This window comes from Phascolarctos cinereus, unplaced genomic scaffold (genome assembly GCF_003287225.1).
Source record: "Phascolarctos cinereus isolate Bilbo 61053 unplaced genomic scaffold, phaCin_HiC Scaffold_5;HRSCAF=322, whole genome shotgun sequence".
In the NCBI taxonomy this organism is placed as follows: Eukaryota; Metazoa; Chordata; class Mammalia; order Diprotodontia; family Phascolarctidae; genus Phascolarctos; species Phascolarctos cinereus.
The window spans coordinates 188,480,598-188,503,027 of record NW_027555958.1 but is presented as its reverse complement, the minus strand read 5'-3'; the positions used below and the strand labels follow the sequence as shown (position 1 = coordinate 188,503,027).

The 22,430-nt window shown below is 35.5% G+C and overlaps 1 protein-coding gene across 1 annotated transcript in view; it reads left to right on the top strand.

Annotated features, from left to right (window-relative positions):
- Positions 1-16,696, top strand: part of IRAK1BP1 (interleukin 1 receptor associated kinase 1 binding protein 1) — a 31,113-nt gene extending 14,417 nt beyond the window's left edge. The window contains 3 exon segments of the mRNA XM_020975519.1: positions 3,762-3,827; positions 15,861-15,991; positions 16,076-16,696. Coding sequence (XP_020831178.1) covers positions 3,762-3,827; positions 15,861-15,991; positions 16,076-16,346 — 468 coding nt within the window. The 3' untranslated portion in view covers positions 16,347-16,696.
- Positions 16,697-22,430: the final 5,734 nt, after the last annotated feature.

Below are 22,430 nucleotides of genomic sequence, written 5' to 3'. Positions count from 1 at the left end.
TGTTTTGATTTGCATGTCTCATTACTAATGATATGGAACATTCTTTCATATAACTGTTTAAAAATTTTCAATTCTTTTGAGAACTATTTTTTATGTTCACATCCTTTGACCACTTACCTACTAGGGGATGACCTTTGGTCTTACATATTTCTGTTGCCTATGTTTCCAATATCAGATCCTTAGCAGAGACTGAATGCCTTCCTATCTTAGCAGCATTAATTTGGTTCCTGCAGTATCTATTCAATTTAACATAATCAAAATTATGTGTTTTCTTTTTTGTAATTACCTCTTTTGCTTGTTTGGTTAATATTTTACCCCCAACCATATCTGCAAAAGTTACATGATCTGATTGCCTTCTAATTGTTTAGTGGTAGGATGTTTAATATTCATGTCATATATCCATTTTAATTTTATCATCTGTGATGAAAAATGTTAGTGTTTTCTAATAAAAATAACTCATTTATGTAGTGCTTTATGGTTACAAAATACTTTGCATATATTAATTTATGTGATCACTTTCATGGTACTAGTAGTAATACTACTAAAGTCTGTAAAGGAAATAGTAAAAAATATTGCCTTCATATTACAGAGAAGGAAAGGGACTCAAGGAAGTGAAATGACTTTTCCAGTCTGCAGTGAAGAGATTAATTAGATGACTCCAGAAGGGTCTCCCTGCTCCAGAACTGTGATCCTATAAAATAGGTATTCTTAACCTGAGGTCTAGGAACTAGATAGATAGATAGATAGATAGATAGATAGATAGATAGATAGATAGATGGATGGAGAGATGTTTGTCTAGAGGGAATGGAACCCAGGTCTTCTGATACTAGTCTAGTACCCTTTTCGTAGATCAGCTTCAGAATTTACTTTTGCTTATTTATTTGTTTATTAGCAGTCGTTCTGTAATCTCAGTACAAGATACAACGTATACTACCAGTGAACTCCTGGAACACTTATGGTCTGTACCACATATTTGACATTTAGAACATGGTACCTTGCAGTTTTACTTATCTTTTTTATGTATGTGTTTTATCTGTATCTCTGGAAGAGAAGTCCTTCTAAGTAAAAAATCTAATGTTATATGCTTTTATATTCCCCATTGTCTTTCTTAGTGCCTGTGCATAGTAGGACCTCAATGAATATTTGTTGATGATGTAGCTATTTGGTTTTAATTTGAAATTAGAGTTCCAGATTATTTACCATTATTATTATATTGTGTAGTCCCCATTGTCTACCTAACAAACTGGAAGGCAGAGTAGGTGGAAAAAAAGACATTTAAATATGCTATGTGGGTAGACATCAAAAGTAAAACATCTCTTAAGGTGTTACAAAAAAAAAAATTTGTTCCTGGGGCTCTCATGATTAAAATGATAACTTTTCTAGGAGAAAATTATATGAACAGCAGGCTCAAGAACTGAAGTAAAAAACTCTTCTTTGATCTTCTTAAAGCATATTCTGATTAAAAATTAAACGGATAACTCCTCTTGAAAACTTGCAGTCATAAAAAAGAGGAAAAAATGCTTTTAAGTAGGACATATGAGCCAAAGCACTTAGTAAGTGGGTCATGGACATTAAAATTACTTCCAGTAGTCTTCCTATGAAATTATTTTTTAAATGCTAGATTTCCACCCCATCATATATTTGAGGCATGCAGTTTAATCAAATAGGAGAAAATCTAAATGTTATTTTCTAACAATTTTGCCCAAAGCCACAAGATGGCAGTGTTCTTAAATATATAAAGCCATTAAGAATTGGGAGTTTTTCAGATAAGATTGATTTTTATACAGTATTTCAGTTAATATACCATAAATATATTATGCTAAAGTTTTTGTTCATTCAACAAAAATTATTTAATATGTAATTAATTTTCAAAGTCTGTTAAAGATAGAGAAAAGAAACCTCTTTTATCCCATAGCTATACTGCCCAAAAGTCATTTTTAAACAATTTAAGGAAGCTGAAAGTTTCCTTAATAGTTAACTTTAAGCAATTACATAAAAAATAACTTTCACACCAGTCAAGTAACCTTCAAAAATAAGTGACAGAGGCACAGTAGTTGCTATGATAGCCAAAATAAGCTTATCCTATGTAGCCCTATGCTTCTTACTTTCTAACGAAAAGTGTGCCTGTGGCTTTTTTTTTTAATGCCTAATAAGTGCTAGTGCAGGCAGTTAAAGAAGGGAGGGCATTGGAAAGTGAGAAGGAACAAGCTGAAAATACAGAATTCTGAAAACAGCTACATTTCAATATAGCATTAAAATATTGTAAAAACAAAATCTGGTCCTGTATGAAATATTAAAAAAAAAACCCAAGATTGCTTTGCAGAGTGTACGGTGAAAAGAAAGTGAAACATCACATTTCAAATCTGCTATTTCCAAGGATTTCCTTTATCAGTTAAATTTTTGATCCTCACAACCTTTGATATAGCTATTTGCTATATTTGTCTTCCAAATAGATAAATAAATGTTCTGTAAGGGAAGAAAGCCTTATGGGTTAGATCTGAGTAGACACTGAAGGTTAGTAAGATTTGAAATAGGAGTAAATTGGGCATAGGAGGAAAATTCACTAAGAGGAACTTAATTTAATTAACTTAATAACATGAACAAAAGGATAGAACTCACATGGAGAGGACAGTTAAAAAAAAAAACACAGCCTCTCCTAAACATGTATTAAGTAGTAGGAAATAAAGTAAATATTTTTGGTCCCGGTTTCAGACAGTACAGTTGGTTGGTTAGGCTGTAGAAGAGTAGAGATGGTTATATCTCAGGTACTTTAAAAAAAATATTAAGTATGATAATAGCTACTGTTTTGTCAGGCACTGTGAGAACCATTTAAAAAGATAAAGATAAAAAATGTAACTGCAGTAAGGTCTCTTTAAGGAGGGTTGTAGTATTTTGGGTAGATCACAATGTACAGAGTTCCTTTCCATCTACTTAACATTTTTATATAGATGAAATCTGCTTAGAATGAATATTAGAGGCAGCTTTGATGAATAAGAAGTTTGAATTAGAGACCCCTTCCAACTTAAAAACTATATAAATAAACCGAGTGCAAATATAAGAAACAGTAGCGCTCATTTAGTAGAAGTGTTGTAGAGCAGTGTCAAAAAAGGGCAGCAGAAAACCTTAGGGAGGTGCAAAGAGGAAGAAGAGAAGATATAAGCTAATAATTACATATTAGCATTTGTCTGTCTCTCTCCCCTCTTCCCTTAGCTGTACAGTTTCCCAGAGAATAGGGATCAGGATATTTTTAGAGGATATTACTAAACTGTACCATCTATTATGCCATATATACTTTGAACAGTATAATATATGAAAAATTAAGGAATGCAAAAAAGAAACTAAGGGTGTTTTTTTCTGTTCTATAAAAAGATTCCCTGTATATTTACCTTACTTAAAAACTAGATCTCAATGCATTTAAATATTTTTTACTGTATAAAATTCCTTAGGCATACACTATGTCACTTGAATTTTTTAATGTGTCTATGTGGTGAAGTCAAAGTGGCAGTTATTAAGAAATAGTTTTCCAGTACATTTTTAAAAGAATGAATATATTTGACTTCTGCTCTTTTTAGGTGATTTTTTTTAAACTAAGCAGAATATCCTCCTTATTTTGGGCCTTTGATATCCTACATTCCTGCTTTTTAAGTAAGTTATCCAAAGTTCAGGTTTCTATTTTGTTTCAGAGGAATAGCATACAATAGCTAAACTTTTAGTTTGTTTTATTGGCTTTAAGAATTATACTGTTCTACTTTCTGTTTCAGGCAAAAAATATAACTGTGACAAAGGATTTTAGTAGAATAGAAAATGCTTATCACATGGAAGCAGAGGTATGTATTTATCACATCAAATAATTGAAAACAGCATGACTTTGTGGGGACAATTTTGTCATTTATTTTTATCCTCAAACCTAATTTATATAGGAGAAAAGTTATGCATGGTGTTGAGAAAAGATCGTTTTTCTCTAAGTCATTTATGATTTGGTATATTTAAGAATTTAAAGGAAATTTAATGAGATTTATTGGAGGGAAAAGTTTTTTGAAGTGAAATCAAAAAGGTTGGACGGGGTTGGAGAGAGCAGTTGATTGGCACCTGATGATTTATGTAGCAGCATTTTCTACTAGGGAGCTGAAAACACCAAGAAAGAAATTTATTTCATTCAAATAAATGATAGAACTTATGTTGTTTATGAAAGATTGGAGCACTCTTCAATATTCTTTTATTTCACAGTATAATTTCATTGTCCCATGGTAAGTTAGGAATCCCTTAAGAGAAATAATCTTAGTAAAGAAGCAGAATAGAATGAAAACCTTTTCAGTACTTTCAATTAGTGTTAAGACTTTGGTTCCCAGAACTTCTTCCATTTTTAGGACACATTGATGTATTTATATGTCCAAGACCTTATGAACAAGAAACATTTTCTAATCATAGTTAAAACACAATACTAGTGACAGCTTCTAATCCTCTAAGAATAATATTAATTTAATATACAAACTGGTATATTGTCTGTGTTGCCCCTCTGATCACAGGAAACACATTACCCTGACTCTGCAAGCAAGAAATGAAAGATTTTAGAGATTGAAGAGATCTCAAGAAATGATGTGCTTAAACTACAGGCACATAAGGTGCAGATGTTCCCATTTTACACGGGAAGTTATCGAACTCTGGAAGGGTTAAGTGAATTAAGTCCAACATTAGACAATAAATAAATGATAGAGGAGAGACAAGGCTTTCAGAATACAGATGGATTGTTTAAAAGCTGTAAGACATGACACTAGCATGAATCACTGAGGGTTAATATGATGATTCTCATGTGAGAACTGTCTTTTTCCCAGCATTGAAATATTCTTTCCTTATCAGTACACATTCTAAGACAGTTATTTAAAATACTATATTACTCTTAACACTTAATATTTTTTAAACCACAAAGATTTTTCATGGTGCTCACGAATATGGATGATCTCCTAGTTTATACGAGTGCTTTGAAGAAGCAGGGTTACAAGCTCATAGACTTGAAACTGGAGGAGACCTCAGAGGCCATCTAATCCTGTCCTTTCATTTTTCAAAGAAGGAAACTGGAGCATACAGAGGTTAAGTGACAAGACAGTAACCTTTAGATGCAGCATTTGAACTTAGATCCTCTGACTGCAAGAACCAGTGCTATTTCCAATATATCAAAAGAACATTGTATTTTAGAATCTAAAGACCTAGATTTCTTCATATCTGTGCAACCTTCAACAAGTTGTGTAACTTCTCTGGGCCTCCATTTCCTCATTTGAACAATTAGGAGGTTTTATACTAGATCACATCCAAAAACCTTTCCAATTCTAGATCCATGATCCTTTCTTTCTATTCGCACTTTATGCCATTAAAATCAACAGTGCTCTCCTAATCAGTTTTCCTGCCTAGTCTTTCTCCCTCCAATCCATTCTTCACATGATACCTTATTTGTCTTCCCCAGACTTTATTTCATTATGTCAGTAGGCAGTGGAGATTCATTTGATCGTTTTTTCAGCGTGAAGAAATTTAAACTCTTTACCCTGTTATTCAAGGCCCTTCATAATGGAGCTAAAACCTACCTTTCCAGTTTTTCTTAATGATTGCCTACATAAATATTCTGGTCCAGTCTCTTCACTATCCCTCATGCTTTTTCTGTCCTCCAAGACTTCATTCATGTCATTCTTTTATTCATTCCCTACTCAAAGCATAACTTCTTTCTACAAAATTTCCCAAAACCTTCTTCCTCCTCTTCCCAGTCAAGTCTTAAGCCATCCTTCAAGATTTTTGCAAGTGATCAGTAAGTATTCTGCCTTCGTGGTCACATTCTGCTTGAAGGCTAAGAAGGATGAAAGACTTTTTAAAAAAAGGCTATTAGAAGATAATTATGAAATTTTTACTTAGAGGTTTAGTAATGAATGAGGGAAGAAGTATAAGAGAGTAGCTTGAGAGTAACAGAGTTAAAGGGAAATTTCTTTTGTTTTGTTTTGTTTTGTTTTGTTTTGTTTTAAAGCTAGGAGAGGTCTAAGCATGTTTGTAGTAAACAGGAACTGCCAGGAAACGAGGAAAGAATATCAATAGGAGCTAGAGGCAATAAATGATTGGGCAAGCTTTCAAAAGAGATTGGAGGAGAGGGGAGGAGATCACAGGCACAAGTGGAAGAGATAACCTTGGCAAGGAGATGGACTGTTATCCTCTTCAACTTAAGCAGAAGACTTAAACAAAAGAGAAGAAAATGAATGAAGATGTGGATTTTTTTTGAGATGTGGGGAAGGGGAAATCAAGAAGCCTATATTGACCTATGCACCTGGCCTTAAAAATTGATTTTTCCCCGTCTGTTCATGAATAATTACTTTCTGCCATGTAAAATTTTAAACTTGTAGTCCTCTAAATTTGGAGAAAAACAGCAGCTGTACAAGGCACAGAACAAGCATTTCAGCCTGGGGTCTGTGAACTTGGTTTTGTTGGGTTTTTTGTTGTTGTTGTTTTTATATTTTAATAGCTGTTTCAATATTATTGCTATTTCTTATAATCCTGTGTATTTTATTTTATGCATTTCACAGCATTATTCTGAGAAAAGTCCATAGGTTTCACCAAACTGCTAAAGGGGTCCATAATACAAAAAAAAAAAGGATAAGAACTCCTAGCATAGAAAGTTCAGAAAGGATGCCTTTGGTCATTTTGAAATATAAATGTTCAGGGGGCAGCTAGGTGGCGCAGTGGATAGATCATCGGCCCTAAAGTCAGGAGGACCTGAGTTCAAATGCGGCCTCAGACCAAACACTTGACACTTACTAGCTGTGTGACCTTGGGCAAATCACTTAACCCCAACTGCCTAAAAAGAAAAAAAAAAAGGAATATAAGTATTCATTATCTTTGTAGATACAACATATATATAACTAAATTACATGATCCCTTTAGGTTTAGAAGGGTGCCTGAATTTGAAGAAAAACAGCAGAAACAGCAACATTCCCCCACTCTCAACTATACTGCTAGCCCTGCTGCCAGCAACACTTTGTATTTCCAAAAATAACCATTCCCACTGCCTTTAAATCATACTGATAAGGGGAAATGTAAAAAGCAAGAAACCTTACCCAAGAACTACTAAATCAATACTAAAACCCAGCTTTTCTTGCTCTTACAATATGTGGCATCTTTGACCACAGTGATAGTGGAGGGAAAATATAGTGAATTTAAAAAAAAAAGTTGACAGTTTTTAAGATTGATTAGGACTTTGGTAGCCACAGTTGTCAAATTCAAAACATGTGGAGTATATCTCTAAAAAAGATAATTATTTGGATTTTTTACTTTTTGGTTTCTTCTTCCAACTTCATTAAGGCAGATCATTGCACATTTTTAGGCAAAATCAGTAATGAAAATGATTCATGTTTTTTTTGCAGATAGAAAGCAGTTTCTCACACTGGGTGTCATTCTACTAGTTTCAAGGGAATGAACTATCTTTTAGTAGTATGGTAATTTGGGGGGCTCCTAATGAATTTAAAGAGAAGAAACTATTCTCTTTGTTGCAAACTGCCTTGGGGATTTCACATGCCTCTGTCTTTTCATATAGTAACCAAGAGCATCATGAATGTTTAATTTGGGAAAAGGAGTGTAGGTATGATTTTGGTTTTACTTTTCATGGGAATATAGCTAGGAATCAAGTTATTTTGAAAGTTTTTATCTTAACCACCTAGGTCAGCCTCCTTCATCTATTAAGATTATATTTAAAAAATAATAATCCCGTATGCATCCTAGTGATGTCTGTATAGCTATATATGTCTGTATAACTAGAGAGCCTTAAAAATCTCAAATGGATGGACTTAGCTAGTTTAAGCATTCATCTATATAGTCTCAAATGGAACCAGTTGACCTCTTTTAAGTCTCTTCCCGCTGTATGAGATTATTAAAGTTTTTAAAAAGCAATTTAGAGTTGTATCATATATGCCTTTTCATTTTCTTACCTGACAATAGGTGATTCGCAATGAGTACAGAATGTTTTTTGAGGCATTTTGTTGTGATCCATGCGTAGCACACATTTGCAAGACAGCTGACCCAGGTCTAGGATGTAGTTGATGACCAAAGAATAGAGAAAAGCTATCAGGTATAATAGCATATAAATTGACCATTTAGGGTTTTTAAATGACTCCCCAGTTAAATTCAATTTATGCTGGGCCCCTTGAAGCAAAAGCTTCCAGGGGGGTTGAGGGAGATTGCCACTAACTACTGGCTGCCACTACAGAAAAGGCCAAAGTAGGAAGGGGGTCTTCCTATATAGGACAGACACTGGAAATATTTTTTAAGTTATTTTTAATGAAACTAGTTAAGTTTGCATTTATAACTGTTTAAACATAGATCTCTTAACAGCTTAGAAGTTATTCCCTTCCTCCAAATAATTTAATTTCTTTGCAGAAGAATTTAATTTGATCTTATGTTCTGTGCCAACTTGTCCTCTGCAATATGTGGTAATTTAATCATTCAAGATCAAACTTGAGATTTTGACTTCTGTTGGCAGCATGAAACCCTAACCAAATGAGATAACTGGCCATAGGTATGATTATTATATATATTTCAAATAACATTTCAACTCTACATGTTCTTGTAATACTGCCTATTAAAATGGCATTACAATCAAAGGCCTGCTCCTAATTACAGCCTTACAGGTGTATTTTTGGGATCAGTGATAGTAAAGAGAAGGAAGATGGTTGCGTTATGAGAAAAATATCTCCTTTTTGAATTCATGTGGTAGGTAACTGCAGCTAAAATATATCTACCACAACACAGAAATTATAGAGGTAAAAACCTAGGTTTTATTATGCTGAAAGTTCAGAGGAGTAAAAAAAATAATCCTTGAACAATGATTAGGATTCAAGTAAGGCTTTTTAAAGACAAAATTACGTCAGTGACAGAAATAATTCTTTTACATTTTACAATCTCATACATTCTTTTAGGTTATCAAAAAAAGATTCATAATCCCATGCTTCTTTCAGTGTCAAAAAATTTGAACAATTTAGTTAAGCAAAGTCATAATCTCATATATTCCTTAAGGAAACAAACCTAGTTAAACTGACTCTATAGGTGAACTAAATCAGGTTGTAGATTAAGCATTTAGTTTGCAAAATCCCACACTTACAAAACTACGAGGCTGCATTTTAAAGAAGTCACAATGGGATAACTGAGAGGAGGAGATTTACATGTCAAGAAGACTTGGTATCAGGGAAATTCTTCTACAAATAAAATATTTTAGGGAGGAGATTTTAGAGATGCTGCATTCCATTCTTCCTCTCATTTGTGTCTTATTAGTGTCAAAAGTCTTCCCTTTAACACTATTATTCCATGAGTCAGGTTTTGGTCAGGTGAGGTTAATATTAACAGGAATAGGCTTTTAGTTAACCACACATTGAAGGAGGAATGGCCCTGAACCGTGAAAAATAAAAATTAATAAAAAGAAAATTTTGAACTGCCATAATGATAAATAGAAGATAATGGCATCAGATTTTAAGATTCCTTAAAGCTGGGACTGTGGAATTTTTAAAATTGTAAATGATTGTTAGAAATCTTACATCTGATCTTACATTAATCTTTTTCCAGTATGTTATTTTTTGTTGGGGGGGGAAGCAAAAGTTTTATTTAACAATTTTTATTAGTGGTAACAGTTGAATTTTTTTCCCCACATAAGACATCTCCTAGAGTTAATTCATAATTCTTAATGCAGCAGATACAATTCCTTTCAGTTTTATTAGTAATTAGTGTATATTCTCTTAAGTTGCTTTATTGCCTTCTCAACCTATTCTATTTTGTATGCAAAGAAGTCCTTTAAAATCCAAAACACTATCACCTTCCTGGCTCTAGGGAAGGTTTTGTGAGAGGTTAAACTTTTTTTTTCCCAAATGATGTAGTGGTGTAGGAGTGCTTAGCAAATCTATGTGGTGACAAAATGGTGAGGTTTTTTCAATATAGCCATACTTAGTCACTTGATAAAAGGCATTTAATTTTTGTGCCCAGCTCTGTTATTGGTTTCATAAAATAGGCACATGCAAAATGTTTCAAAGCAGCAAAGTCATTTGGAAGTCAAATTATATGCATATTTTTAGGAGTAGAAGAGTTAGAGAAATTGAGGAAGGGGGAGTTAGTGAAGAAGAATTTCTTAGAGAAGGTGAGTTAAACTAAATATCCAAGCAAGTGATAAACATAGATTGGCAGAGAGCTTCAAACAGGGTAAGAAGTCAAGGTTGAAAATATGTGTTTAAGAATCCTATGTTCAGCATCTAGTCACTAAAGCCGTTAAAGGTAAGCATACTCCAAGGAAATTAATATGGAGCACCAAGTATTAGAGTTTAAAGTGTATCTGTAGATGAAGAAGAAAACAGAGTGGTTGAATAGAAGGAAAACCATGAATGCAGTTCCACAGAATTCAAGTTAATGCAACAAATATTTATTAAATGCCTACTATGTGCCAGATGCTGTGCTAGGTGATAGAGATATAATTCCTGTACTGAGGGAGTTTAAATTCTACTAAATGGAGAAATTTTTGCAGAAAAGTAAGTCTTGCCAATGCCAAATAATTCTGGGAGGGTAAGGAATATAAAAACTAAGAAAATTCCATTGGGTTTCAGCAGATTACTAGTGGCCAAAGAAAGTTTCAGTGAAAGGTTAAAGATAAAAGCCAGATTTTAGATTAAAAGGAGGTGCAGGGTGGGGGATGGTCATGAGGAAATGGAGGCAGCCAAAGTAAGCCACATTTGTAGTAGTTAGTCATAAAAATAAAATAAATAGTAAAGTATTTAGATGGTATGACTGGCCTAATAAAGAGCAAGGGATTAAATTTGGGTATTCATCGTAAGCTTGCTGTTTAAGGGATGCATGGAGAATTTTATGCCCTGAAGAGAGTACACAATGTTTGTGGGGTTTTTTTCCAATTCACTTAATAGCTGTGGTACACAAAGTACAAGTTGGTTTTTGTACTAAAAGAAGAGGTAAAAGGAATACATCAGATTGTCAGGGAAAATGAACTGTTTCTTGAAAGAATAGAAAAATATCCTCTTTCTGTGTACCTCAGGTATTCTCTTATTCCCCATAATTCCACAAAATCAAGAAAATCAAGGGATTAAAACCTCCAAGTCCACTTCAGGAATACTCTTTGAAACTGTCCAGACTATCAAGGACATGCATATCCAAAAGTATACCAAGCGTATGAAAGCAGCCACATAAAAGAACAGCATGTTCTTTTCTATGAATAAAGTAATAGATTTGTCAGGTATGCCCAGACTCAAGAGTGGGGCTGGACACACAGCCATTAGCCCTCAAAAAGTATTTGATTTTTGCTGTACAGGCTTAAAACTTCATTGAGTAATCCGAAAGTTTTGGATGTAGATTGTCTTGTCATTGAGCGTATCCAGATCAACAGCTCACCAAAATGCATAAGCATACTTACAGAGCTTATGACTGAATCAACCCATATGTAAGTTTCCTTGCCATATTGAGATGCTTCTTACTGGGGTGGAAAAATCATTCCTAAGCCAGAAGAGGAGACTGCTAAAAAGAAAAGGGTATCCAAAAGCAATTGAAGAAACAAAAACGTATCGTATATGAATAAATATGACATTAACATGCAAATAAAATGAAATTAAGACAAAAAAAAGAATAGGAGAGGTATTTTTTTAAAAGTATCTGATGAGGCATAGGAGAATTCTAATTTATATCAGATAATGGCTAAGAGTAGGTGATTATAACAATCATAAGAAAGAAAAGGACTCCAGAACATTTGGAGCTAAGTAATAGATGAGGCTTTCTTCATAGAAGAAGAAATTCAGCAGTAAAATTCATAGCTTCAGAAGTGTATATGCAGATGCATAAAGCAGAGGTACTAGGTAGAGGTCCAAATGCAAGGAAGCATTTTTTCCTAAGTAAATTCCAAGTTTGGGGAATCGGACTTATGAATGGAATGTGGCTCTTGAAGATTATGACTTACTCAAAAGTAGTATAATAAAGAAAGCAGTGCAGTAACCTAGAGTATAAGAAGATATACTCTTTTTTTTAACTTTCAATATTAATTTATTCTTAGTTTTCAACATTCACTTCCATAAGCTTTTGAGTATTAAATTTTCTCCACCTCCCTCCCCAAGATGTCACGCAATCTTATATAGGCTCTACGTATACATTCCTATTAAACATTTTACATTAGTTATGTTGTAAAGAAGAATTAGAACCCATAGGAGGAGCCACAAGAAAGAAGAAATAAAACAAAACAGAAGAAAAAAAAAGAGCTAATAGTATGTTTCAATCTGCATTCAAACTCCATAGTTCTTTCTCTGGATGTGGATAGCATTTTCTATCATGAGACTTTTGGAGATGTCTTAGATCCTTGCCTTGCTGAAAAGAGCTAAGTCTGTCAACGTTAGTCATTGCACAATGTGGCTGTTACTGTGTACAGTGTTCTCCTGGTTCTGCTCATTTCACTCGGCATCAGTCCATACAAATCTTTCCAGGTTTTTCTGAACTCTGCTTGATCATCATTTCGTATAGCACAATAGTATTCCATTGCATTCATATACCCCACAACTTGTTCAGCCATTCCCCAGTTAAGAAGGTATGTACTCTTAAGAAAATCCAGGAACCTAGATGTGTCAGAGAGCACTTGGAGCAAGGAGCAATAGCAATCAGAAATAATCCCAGGAAAATAGCAGACCACCTATGCAGGAGAAGGAAATAGATCACAAACTTAGCATAAATGTATGATATTGTAGTTATAGGGGAACTTCAGTTATCCAGATATGTGTTAGAGCAATGCAAAATTTTAAGTCCCTACTGTGTGCCAGGCAACTGTGCTATGTAATGAGAGTACAATGACAAAAATTAAATAGTCCCTTACCTTCAAGTTACTTACATTCTAGTAAAGAGAAATAAACATATACTCAAATAGGTGAATACAAAACATAGAAAACATAGAAAAAACAAATGCAAAGTAATTAGGAGGGAAGGCTTTTGAATTTGACCAACAAAGAGGAACTGGTTGGAAAATTTTGAGGCTTGTGACAAATCTTAGAATTTGTGATAATGAAAAGGAAATTGACCATAGTCTGGCCTGCTCCCAAGATTTCAAATAGCGTAGAAAAAAATATACAGGTAATATCACATGGCACCAAATTCTACAGGGGAAATCAGCCCAGAAGGGATGGGAAGCTCCCAAGAATAAAATTCTAAAGACTGAAAAAAACAATGAAATGAAATGAAATGAAAAAAAAAAAGGTGAAACTGTGGTTATACCAGGAATTCATCAAGCAGCTCAGACTTGAGGAAGCTGTGTATAGAAGAGGGAAGGGCGGGAAACTTAGGGTGAATACAAAAAGAGTGACATGGTCCTTAAAAAGTATCAGGTGTTAAAGTTAATAATAAGTTGAGACTAGTAATGAATGCTATAGGGATTTTTTCTAGCTATGTTGGAAAAGGAGAAGAATCAAGAACTGAATAGGACCATTGTTCATTGCAGCTGTGGCTGTGACAGTGAGTGACAAAAGATGGCAGTGAGAAGGCAAAACTTAAATTTTTGCTTCTGTTTTCTCTTTCAAGGAGAATGATCTTTAGTATGGTAGAGACTAGGACAAAATATATAATAAAAAGTTGAAATCTCAGATAGATGAAATATTAAGTGAGCACCTAGCTTTCCTCAGTGATTTCAGATCAAAAGGCTTGAACTACATCCCAGGGTATTAGAATTTGTAAGGTGTGATTGCTGAGTCACTCTTAGGGATCAGGAAAGATTGTGGAAAAGTGGGAATGTACCTCAGGACTAAAGAAGGACAAGTGTACTGATTTTTTAAAGGGGGGAGGGAGTAGTGGATGCTAAATTAAACTGTTGGCATCAATTCCTGGCAAAATTTTGAAACGTTATAATGGGCAGATTGGAATAGGGAAAGACAAGACAGAAAGCTTGGGTAGAAGGCTCCTTACAGTAATCCACATCTGAGGTAATGGAGGTCTGACCTAGAGTAGTTGAAGCAAAAGAAAAGGAAATATAAGGAAGATTTCTGAAGTAAAATGAACAGGACTTAGGAACTGATTGGCTATAAAGGATGAACGAGGGGGAATATTACTCCAAGGTAATGAGCCTGAGGGAATGAGAAGATGGTTGTGCTATCAACAGATACAGAGATGTTAAGGGGAGGGGAAATTTTTGAGGGCAATGGGATTAATCCAGCTTTGTATGTGTTGAGTTTTAGGTGTTGATTTGACATCTAAATAGCACTTAGAAATATGAAACATATAAATATGAGACACATGTAGAAATTTGCATGTTGGAAATATGGGGAGGGGCAGCTAGGTGGCGCAGTGGATAGAGCACCGGCCCTGAAGTCAGAAGGACCTGAGTTCAAATCCTGCCTCAGACACGTAACACTTACTAGCTGTGTGACTCTAGGCAAGTCACTTAACCCCAAATGCCTCCCTCCCAAAAAAAAAAACCCAAAATATGGGACCTGAAGCTCTGAAGAGAAGTAGTGATATAAATTTTAAAAACATATGCCTAGAAGTGATAATTCAAGATCTGAATGGCATTATTAAAAGAGAGAATATAGATATAAGTGAGTCCATGTGGGTGTCCCCCATGGGCCCCGTTTTTTCCTGGGCCCCATTCTCTTTCTCTCTTTATCATTTCACTTAGTAATTTCATCAGTTCTCATGGTTTCAGTTATCATGTTATGCAGGTGACTCTTAGATGTATTTGTCCAGCCCTAAACTTCTCCCAATCTCCAGTCTCAAATCTCCAAATGCCTATTAGAAATTTCAAACTGGATGACCCATAAACAACTTAAACACCTACCAAGTCCAGAATTTAACTCATCATTCCTAAAAACCTTCCCTCCCTTCCATACTTCCCTATTACTGTCACAGGCGCCACCATTCTCCTAGTCACCTAGACTCACAAGGTCCAATTCTTGACTCCTTTCATTTACTCCCCTCCCCCCTACCCAATCATTTGTCAGGTCATGTCATTTCTACCTTCATAATATATGTTGTATGTGTTTAGTATGTTCTTCTTTTCTCTGACACTGGCACCACCTTTGTGCAAGCTGTCAAAACTATTCCTGATGGTTGGTCTGCCTGTCACAAGTCTTTCCCAACTCTGATCCATCCTCCACTCAGCTTTCAAAGGGACCTTCATAAAGTTCAGTTCTAACTGCGTCACACACACACACACACACACACACACACACACACACACACACACACTCTTTCCAAGGGCTCCTGTCACCTCCAAGATCAAATATAAAATATTCTATTTGGTGTTCAAAGCTACTCATAACCTGTCCCCTACTGCTTTTCTAGTCTTCCTACACCTTAACCTTTTTCTGCCACTATATTGATACCATTTCTGATACTGGGCTTCTTCCTGTTTCTAAAATAGTATTTTCTCTGGCTACCCCTATACCTGGAATGCTTTCCCTCCTAATGTCCACTTCCTAGCTTCCCTGAGTTTCTTCAAAACACACTGCTATAAGCCTTTTCCAGTTCATATTAAAAGGATAATAGACAGTACTGCTTAGTGCCTTCCCACCAAGACTGCCCCCAATTTATCCTGTATATATCTTTTTTGTATATAGTTGTTTGTTTGAATGTCATCTTCCTGATTAGACTGAGCTCATTGAGAGCAGGGACTGAGTTTTGCCTTTGTATCCCTAGCACTTAGCTTAGTGCCTGGCATATAGATGCTTAATCAATACAAGTTGACTACTAAATTATAATTTGTCTTTTGTACTATTTTCTACTCCAAACTTATGTCTTAGTGTTTTACTTTTCTTCTTTACACTCAGAGAAATTTGAAACAATGTAGTTCACAAAAAAAGATAATTTTAATTCATTTTCATTTATAGGTCTGCATTACATTCACTGAATTCGGAAAAATGCAGGATGTTTGTAACCTTCTTGTTGAAAAGCTAGATAGTTCTGTTATCATCAGTCCTCCTCAGTTTTACCATACACCAGGAGCTATTGAAAATCTTAGGTAAGTTAAGCAAATTGTTAAAAAAAAATTCTGTTATATGGCTTGTTAATTTTCATTAATATTATTGTGTTTTTTATTCCCAAGACGCCAAGTCTGTCTTTGTGCTGTTGGGAATGCATGGCGAAAGGCTCAAGAAGTATGTCAGCTTGTTGGTCAGTCACTTGGAAAACCTCTATTAATCAAAGAAGAGGAAACGAAAGAATGGGAAGGTCAAATAGACAATCAGCAGTTATCTGACCTAGCAGGTTCACTAAGTATACAACAGAAAATCCAAAGTGCAACAATATATGCTTCTTCCAGGGTATTTTTAAACTTTGAAGTTAAAAAAAAAGGAAAAGAAAAAAAAATGATTTAAAATTCTTTATAACCAAATTTTTTCGTCTTTGTATCTAATTGCCCAAAACCGTGATTAAATTTGTATAATTTTTATAAAGTTTTTTTATACTAAGATTAATATTTTATATAGAATGCCAAATTTTATCTGTCAACTAAAAAAATGGACCCCACAGCATACTTAAACTTTTGTGTTCTTCATTTTCAGTTTTTGCTTTCAAGTTCCCACGTTCCCCACATTCTTCTGTCATTTTAATGTCATTCTTTTTACATTTTTCTTTTTTGTGACCATGTGAACAGAATTTGCATTATTAGGTATGTTTTCTGTTTTCCTGAATTAAAAAAAAACTTTTAGACTTTGGTTTTCATGGATATGTGTATAGAGTACTTTCTATTCAATTTTTACTGGGTTTTTTTAGTCTTACACCATATTCAGTGGGTGCATTAAATATTAATTTTAGTGCAGTATTATAAATTAATCTGCTTCACTTCATCACATGATTACAGTTTTGCATTTAAATGTGGTTTCAGCTTCTGCACTACAATCCAAAACTGCCAAAACTAAATACTTTGTGAAATATTAAATGAACTTAAAAAACTGGATATCAGTTAAAAACTAAGTAACTTCATTTTGTAAAAGTAATTTATTGATGAAATTTGTGAAACTGAAAATGTGGAACATTGGCATGCACTATTGGGCCTTAAGTTTCATGTTAAAGGGTTACACAATACTGCTTCAGGGAGCTTATAGTTTTTTTTTAATATCAACCAAAGTTAGGCTAATAAAGCAACTACAGAAGTGAGTAGAAGGTAAGGTTGGAGTCAGACTTGCAGAATAGAGTAAGTGAGCATTTACCTGGAAGAGGTACACCCTAAGCTTCAGTTATAGAGAGAGATGATGCAAATGATAGGCAAATGATCATTACAAAAATAGTCTTTTTAAGTTTTTTTTCAGCATTTGGGGGATGATACTACATTAGGGAAGTTTTAAAACAATCCTGAGCAGACTGAAGGAAGAGCTGGCATGAAATAAGAGAAGAAAACAAAAAACAAAATAAGACTATTTGAAGTTTGTATTTTATATAAATGACTGATAAGTAGTGATTTTAGCTCTAAAATTCGGTAAATATATTTGGAGGAGAAAGGAAAAAAGTTTACTGTATTGTAAGTTCTTTTAGAGTAAAGACAATGCCTTATTCTTGAATCTCCTCAGCTCTTTATATAGTGTTTTGCAGAACCATAACTAGTAGTAGAATTTTGGCCTGTCATGGCACTAACAGCTGTGGGTCCACACTCCACAAGGGGTACCATACTCCATCCTTTTACCAGGATCTAAGAGAGTTAGAAACAAGGATTTCCTCCGGCCACTTTGGTTTTAACACTCTGGACACTTCCCTTTCAAGCCAAAGTCACAGCTGTGAGCTATATGCCTGCACACAGGGAAGGTAAAGGAAGACTGGAAAACTATATACTTGTCTCTCTCTCTGTCCACAGATTCCAGCTGGCTTCAGCAGACTATAAATCTCCCTACCCAGCAGTTCTTTCCTATGGGTGTATCAAGATTTTTCTTGTTTAAAATGCACTAGACATTCATGAACCATAAAAATCTAATTAAAATCATTTTCATATTTAAAGTTTAAAAACATATAATACTAGAATGAAAAAGGATATAAAATAAAACTCCCATTCCAAAATCTGTAATTGAAGAAAGCATTCTGCTAGCAGTTCAAGCTGTAGGAAACATTTCTTAAACCTTTCTCCCACCAAACTACAAGGCCTGCAAAGAACCAGGTAAAGGTAAACCAAGGCAGAGTTATATGCTATGGCTACACCAGTGACAAGAGCCCCAGAAGCCATCCCAAAATCCCACTAAATCCCACCTGCCATGGTGACAAGGTTCCAATAATTTTCTGGGGGACCTTTAATCACCATTAAAATAATATAGCAATTCTGAAAACTAGAGACCAAGCTTAATTTTTTTTAAATATATAAAACAACATAAACAATCTTTTTTAAAAAACAGAAAGATAATGTCATTAAAGTCTTCCGGGATGAAATAATCATGATGGCCAGGAACAGCACCAAGAACATTAGGTCCATTGAATAGGTGATATGTCCAACATTATTCCTGGTCCCCGTCACAGAGATGGTCCATCTGAGTTAAGATAGCTAAAAAATTACAAGTCTTTTACATGTAGCCTATGCTAGGCTAAGTGATACCTAGGATATCTTAGATGTCTAAGTTAATGTTAGGACTCACCCCTAACTACAATGTTCCCAGGCTTACCACCTAAAACCTGCCCCTCTCTAACAGCACGAAATTTTGACCCCTTTAAAAACATCTCATACCATCTTCCTCCATGTACATTGGATGAAGACTTCCCCTCAGTTTCATCGAAGGTCTTAAAATAACAACTAAGTAAGCCAAAGGATCCCTTTTTGTCAAGTTAACTTCAGGTTATCATAGTTATAAAAATAATAATAATGACAACAAATTTACATTTCTATGATTAAAAAGCAAAGCCCCTCTCACTAACTGCAGATTTTTTCTGAGGAGCTGTCCAAACCATTCAGGGAAGGGAAACTTGCCAATTAGAGGGAATCTACACCATATTCCCAAGTTTTCACCAGTCCTTTTGAGGGAGCAAAAAACTTGAGACCTGGGTGCTGGAGAGTATCAGTTGGAACTGTATCCAAGAGTAGTCCATTCTGATCAGTCAAATCTTGAAGGGTAGGTCCAAGAAACTTATGGAATAAAGAGTGCTTCCCCCTTATTAGACTTGCCTTAATGTGTCAGACAAAAAGATTTAATACCCAATCCTGATAATCAGAGATACGATGAAAATTTGTTGCTTTAAGAGACTATTCCGCCACTCCATGATACCAGCTGCCTAGGGCTGGTATGGAAAATGGAAAACCCAGTAATTATGACAACAAGCTTAATCCTAAACCTTCTTGTGGTAAAGTGGGTACCCTGGTGAGAAGCAATAGTCACAGTCATAGGTATAAGCCAGACCACATTTAGGTATGTATCAGCTCTGCCTCCATTAGTGGCTAAGCTCATATTTCTACTAGCTTCTCCCTTTTCTGAAGAATCCAAGCCCTTGCCTGGGGCTGAGCCTCCCCCACCAACAGCATAGAAAGATGGATACTAAAGGCATACCTGTATGCTAAGAATGGTGGTGGTGATAGAGGGGAAAGGCAAGTAATTGGAGAGGTACGTTGGACTTCTCAAACATACATCTGCCATCATAAATAGGTTTTGTATGCTATTTAGCACCTAGTTTGTAAATACAGTGTGTATTTCCTATATCTCTCCTTGTCACAGCCACACACCAAACAGAAGCTTTCCATACTCTGAATCTGGCTTAAGATCTGACTGATGACTAAAACTCTCTCTAAGGTTATTGAGGATCTCTTGCTAAATCCAAAAGCCTTCTCTCAGGCTTCATTCTTAAATCCAGCAGTTTTTGATACTACTGACCATCCCCTCTTCCTGGGTGTTCTTTCCTCCCTTGGTTTCTTTTAAGTCTCAGCTGATGTACTACCTTCTATGGGAAGCCTTTCCTATTCCCCCCTATCTGTCCCTTAGATTATCAGAAGTGTTATGAATATACTTATTTCTTGGCATGTTATATCCTCTTCCCCTTCCTAACAGTGTGTGTACACTTGGAGATTAGGACATGTTTTTGGTTCTGTCTGTGTATCTAGTATAGTGCCTTGAACATATAGTTGTTAACTAAATAAATGCTTGTTGAATTGGAGACTACCAGATGAGCTACAGGTGTGAGCTCTTCCCAGCCTTCCTCCCACCATTGTTTCAGGTTTCTGTCTCTCCCTCTCCACTTTCTATTCCAAACTGAGAGCATCTTTTCTGCCTTTTGCCCTAGCTGCAAAAATGTCTAGTTATGAAGCTTTGCACATAGGAAATACTTAATAAGCATGCACATTTCATCATTTTCCTTTCTTCTTTGGAAAACATAAAATTTAAAGCTAGAAAGGAATGTAGAATTCACAGAAATCACAGAAATTGAGAGTTGGAAATGGGTGTGCTTGTGCCCCTGGAGTCAGCTAGAAACTGGCTCATGAGAGCCAATTGTAAAATTTTCAAAGTGAGCATTTACGCCTTGGAAATCAGCAAATGCTACAAATCAGGGCTTAATTTGTTGTTTTGTTTATTGTTTAGACTCAAGAAAGTGATGGATAAAATGTTAATAATGCATTTTAAACTTAAAAGTGTGTCACTCATCCTTTTTTTTCATATAGCCAGTTGTTAAACATTTATCATCACATTCCTGGTTGGAAGGCCCCTTTAGTCCAATTCATACCCAAAAAGAATACCTGACAAGCAGTCATTCAGCCACTATTTGAAGACTTCCAGAAAGGGGTAACCCAACACCTTTTGAAGTAGTCTGTTCCCCCTTCTGAACAGCTCTAATTGTTAGGAAATTTTTCCTAACATCAAGTCTAAATTTGTCCGTATGCAAATTTAATCCATTGCTCCTAGTTTTCCTCTCTGGCAAGAACAAATCCAGTCTCCATATGACACCCTTCAGATACTGTTGTGCCCTAGCACCATGTCTTTTTCTCTCGGTAAACAGTCCCATTTCTTTCCAATGATTCTCATATGACATGTACTCAAGGCCCTTCAGCATCCTAAATGTCCTCTTCCAAAACGATTCTCCATCCTTAATTCACCACTTCTTTATGCCTATCCATCTCAACCCCAGCCCCACCCCAAGTTTCCACTCCAAATCTACCTATCCCTTCCACTATGCCCTCCAAAATACCTTCCCCATAATTAACACATTGCTGTTTGTAGAGGGCCGATCTTAAGAGTCTGATATGGGTTTAAGATACAGGACAGAGTTTGACCTTTGCCCAGGCTTTTACCCAAAGGGCTCAATAATTAAGAAACACAGCTTTCCAATCTCTCCCTGTTAGGAGGTTCCTGAGACATTCCTTCTCACTCTTTGAACCTTAGATTTACATATTCACTCCTCTATACAGGTGCCAGGAAAAAGCCTTGGAATTTACAACTCTATCTAGGAACTCTGATAAGGAGGAAATGTATGTTATCACATCCTTAGCAGATGTTTCGGGAGTGTCTCACAGGGAGGACCCTTTGAAGTTAGGATGGATTTTCTCTATATATCCTGTACCCTCAGAAAAATAAACTGAGTCAGTTTTTCTGCTCCACCTGGTCCACTTCTTCATGTCTTATTTCATGCATTTCCATTTGGTGTACTATCTGGTTGTGGTAGACTGGTCTGGTAGACCATCTAGGCCAACCCTTGTCATTTTCTTTTTGAGGAAACTAAGGCCCCAAAAGATTATGATTTGCTTGAGCCTCCAGAGTCCAGATTAGAAGTGAAGTATCCTGATTCTTATTCCAGTGCTCATTCTACAATACTATGGATATTTGTTGAATGAAGAAAGCTGTTCATCATAAACCTTCCTTCCTCATTCTTCCATCTTCCCTCCCTCAAAGAGACATGGCTTCTTCCCAACAATACTGCTTCCTTTGATACCAAGTACTGACTATACTTTGTCTAAGCCACCTTAACTTGTTCTTTTGGAGAGAGTCCAGATACTTTTTGCTTCCCTTTGCCACTTCCAGATCCACTTCAGTCTCCTTCTTTAAGGTTCACACTGTCCAAATTTATCACCCAACTCAGATTCTGATAACTGTCATCCTATAGACCACCAAGATACTCTTTCTTTCTCAATAAGTTCAATGCCTAACTCACAGTCTTTCTTTCCCACTCAACTCCTGCCCTTATGCTAGGAAATTTCATTATATATATTAAGATTCTCTCAAATGCTGTAACTTCCTACCTCAATCTACTTAATTGCCAAGATATTTCTCTTCTACCTTAAGTACACACAGAGATGAGCATACCCTTGAAGTTGCTAGCACCCACGTGTATGCCATGTGCTGGTTCATAAATTCTGATATTCCTTTATCTGATAAATGATCTGAATTTTATCCCATCTTTCACTGGCTATCCCCTATTCATTGAATGTTCTGCCTCTCTCACCTCAAGATCTATCTGCTTCAGGAGGCCTTTCCTGGTCTCCTTAGTTCCTAACTCCTCCCTCTTTC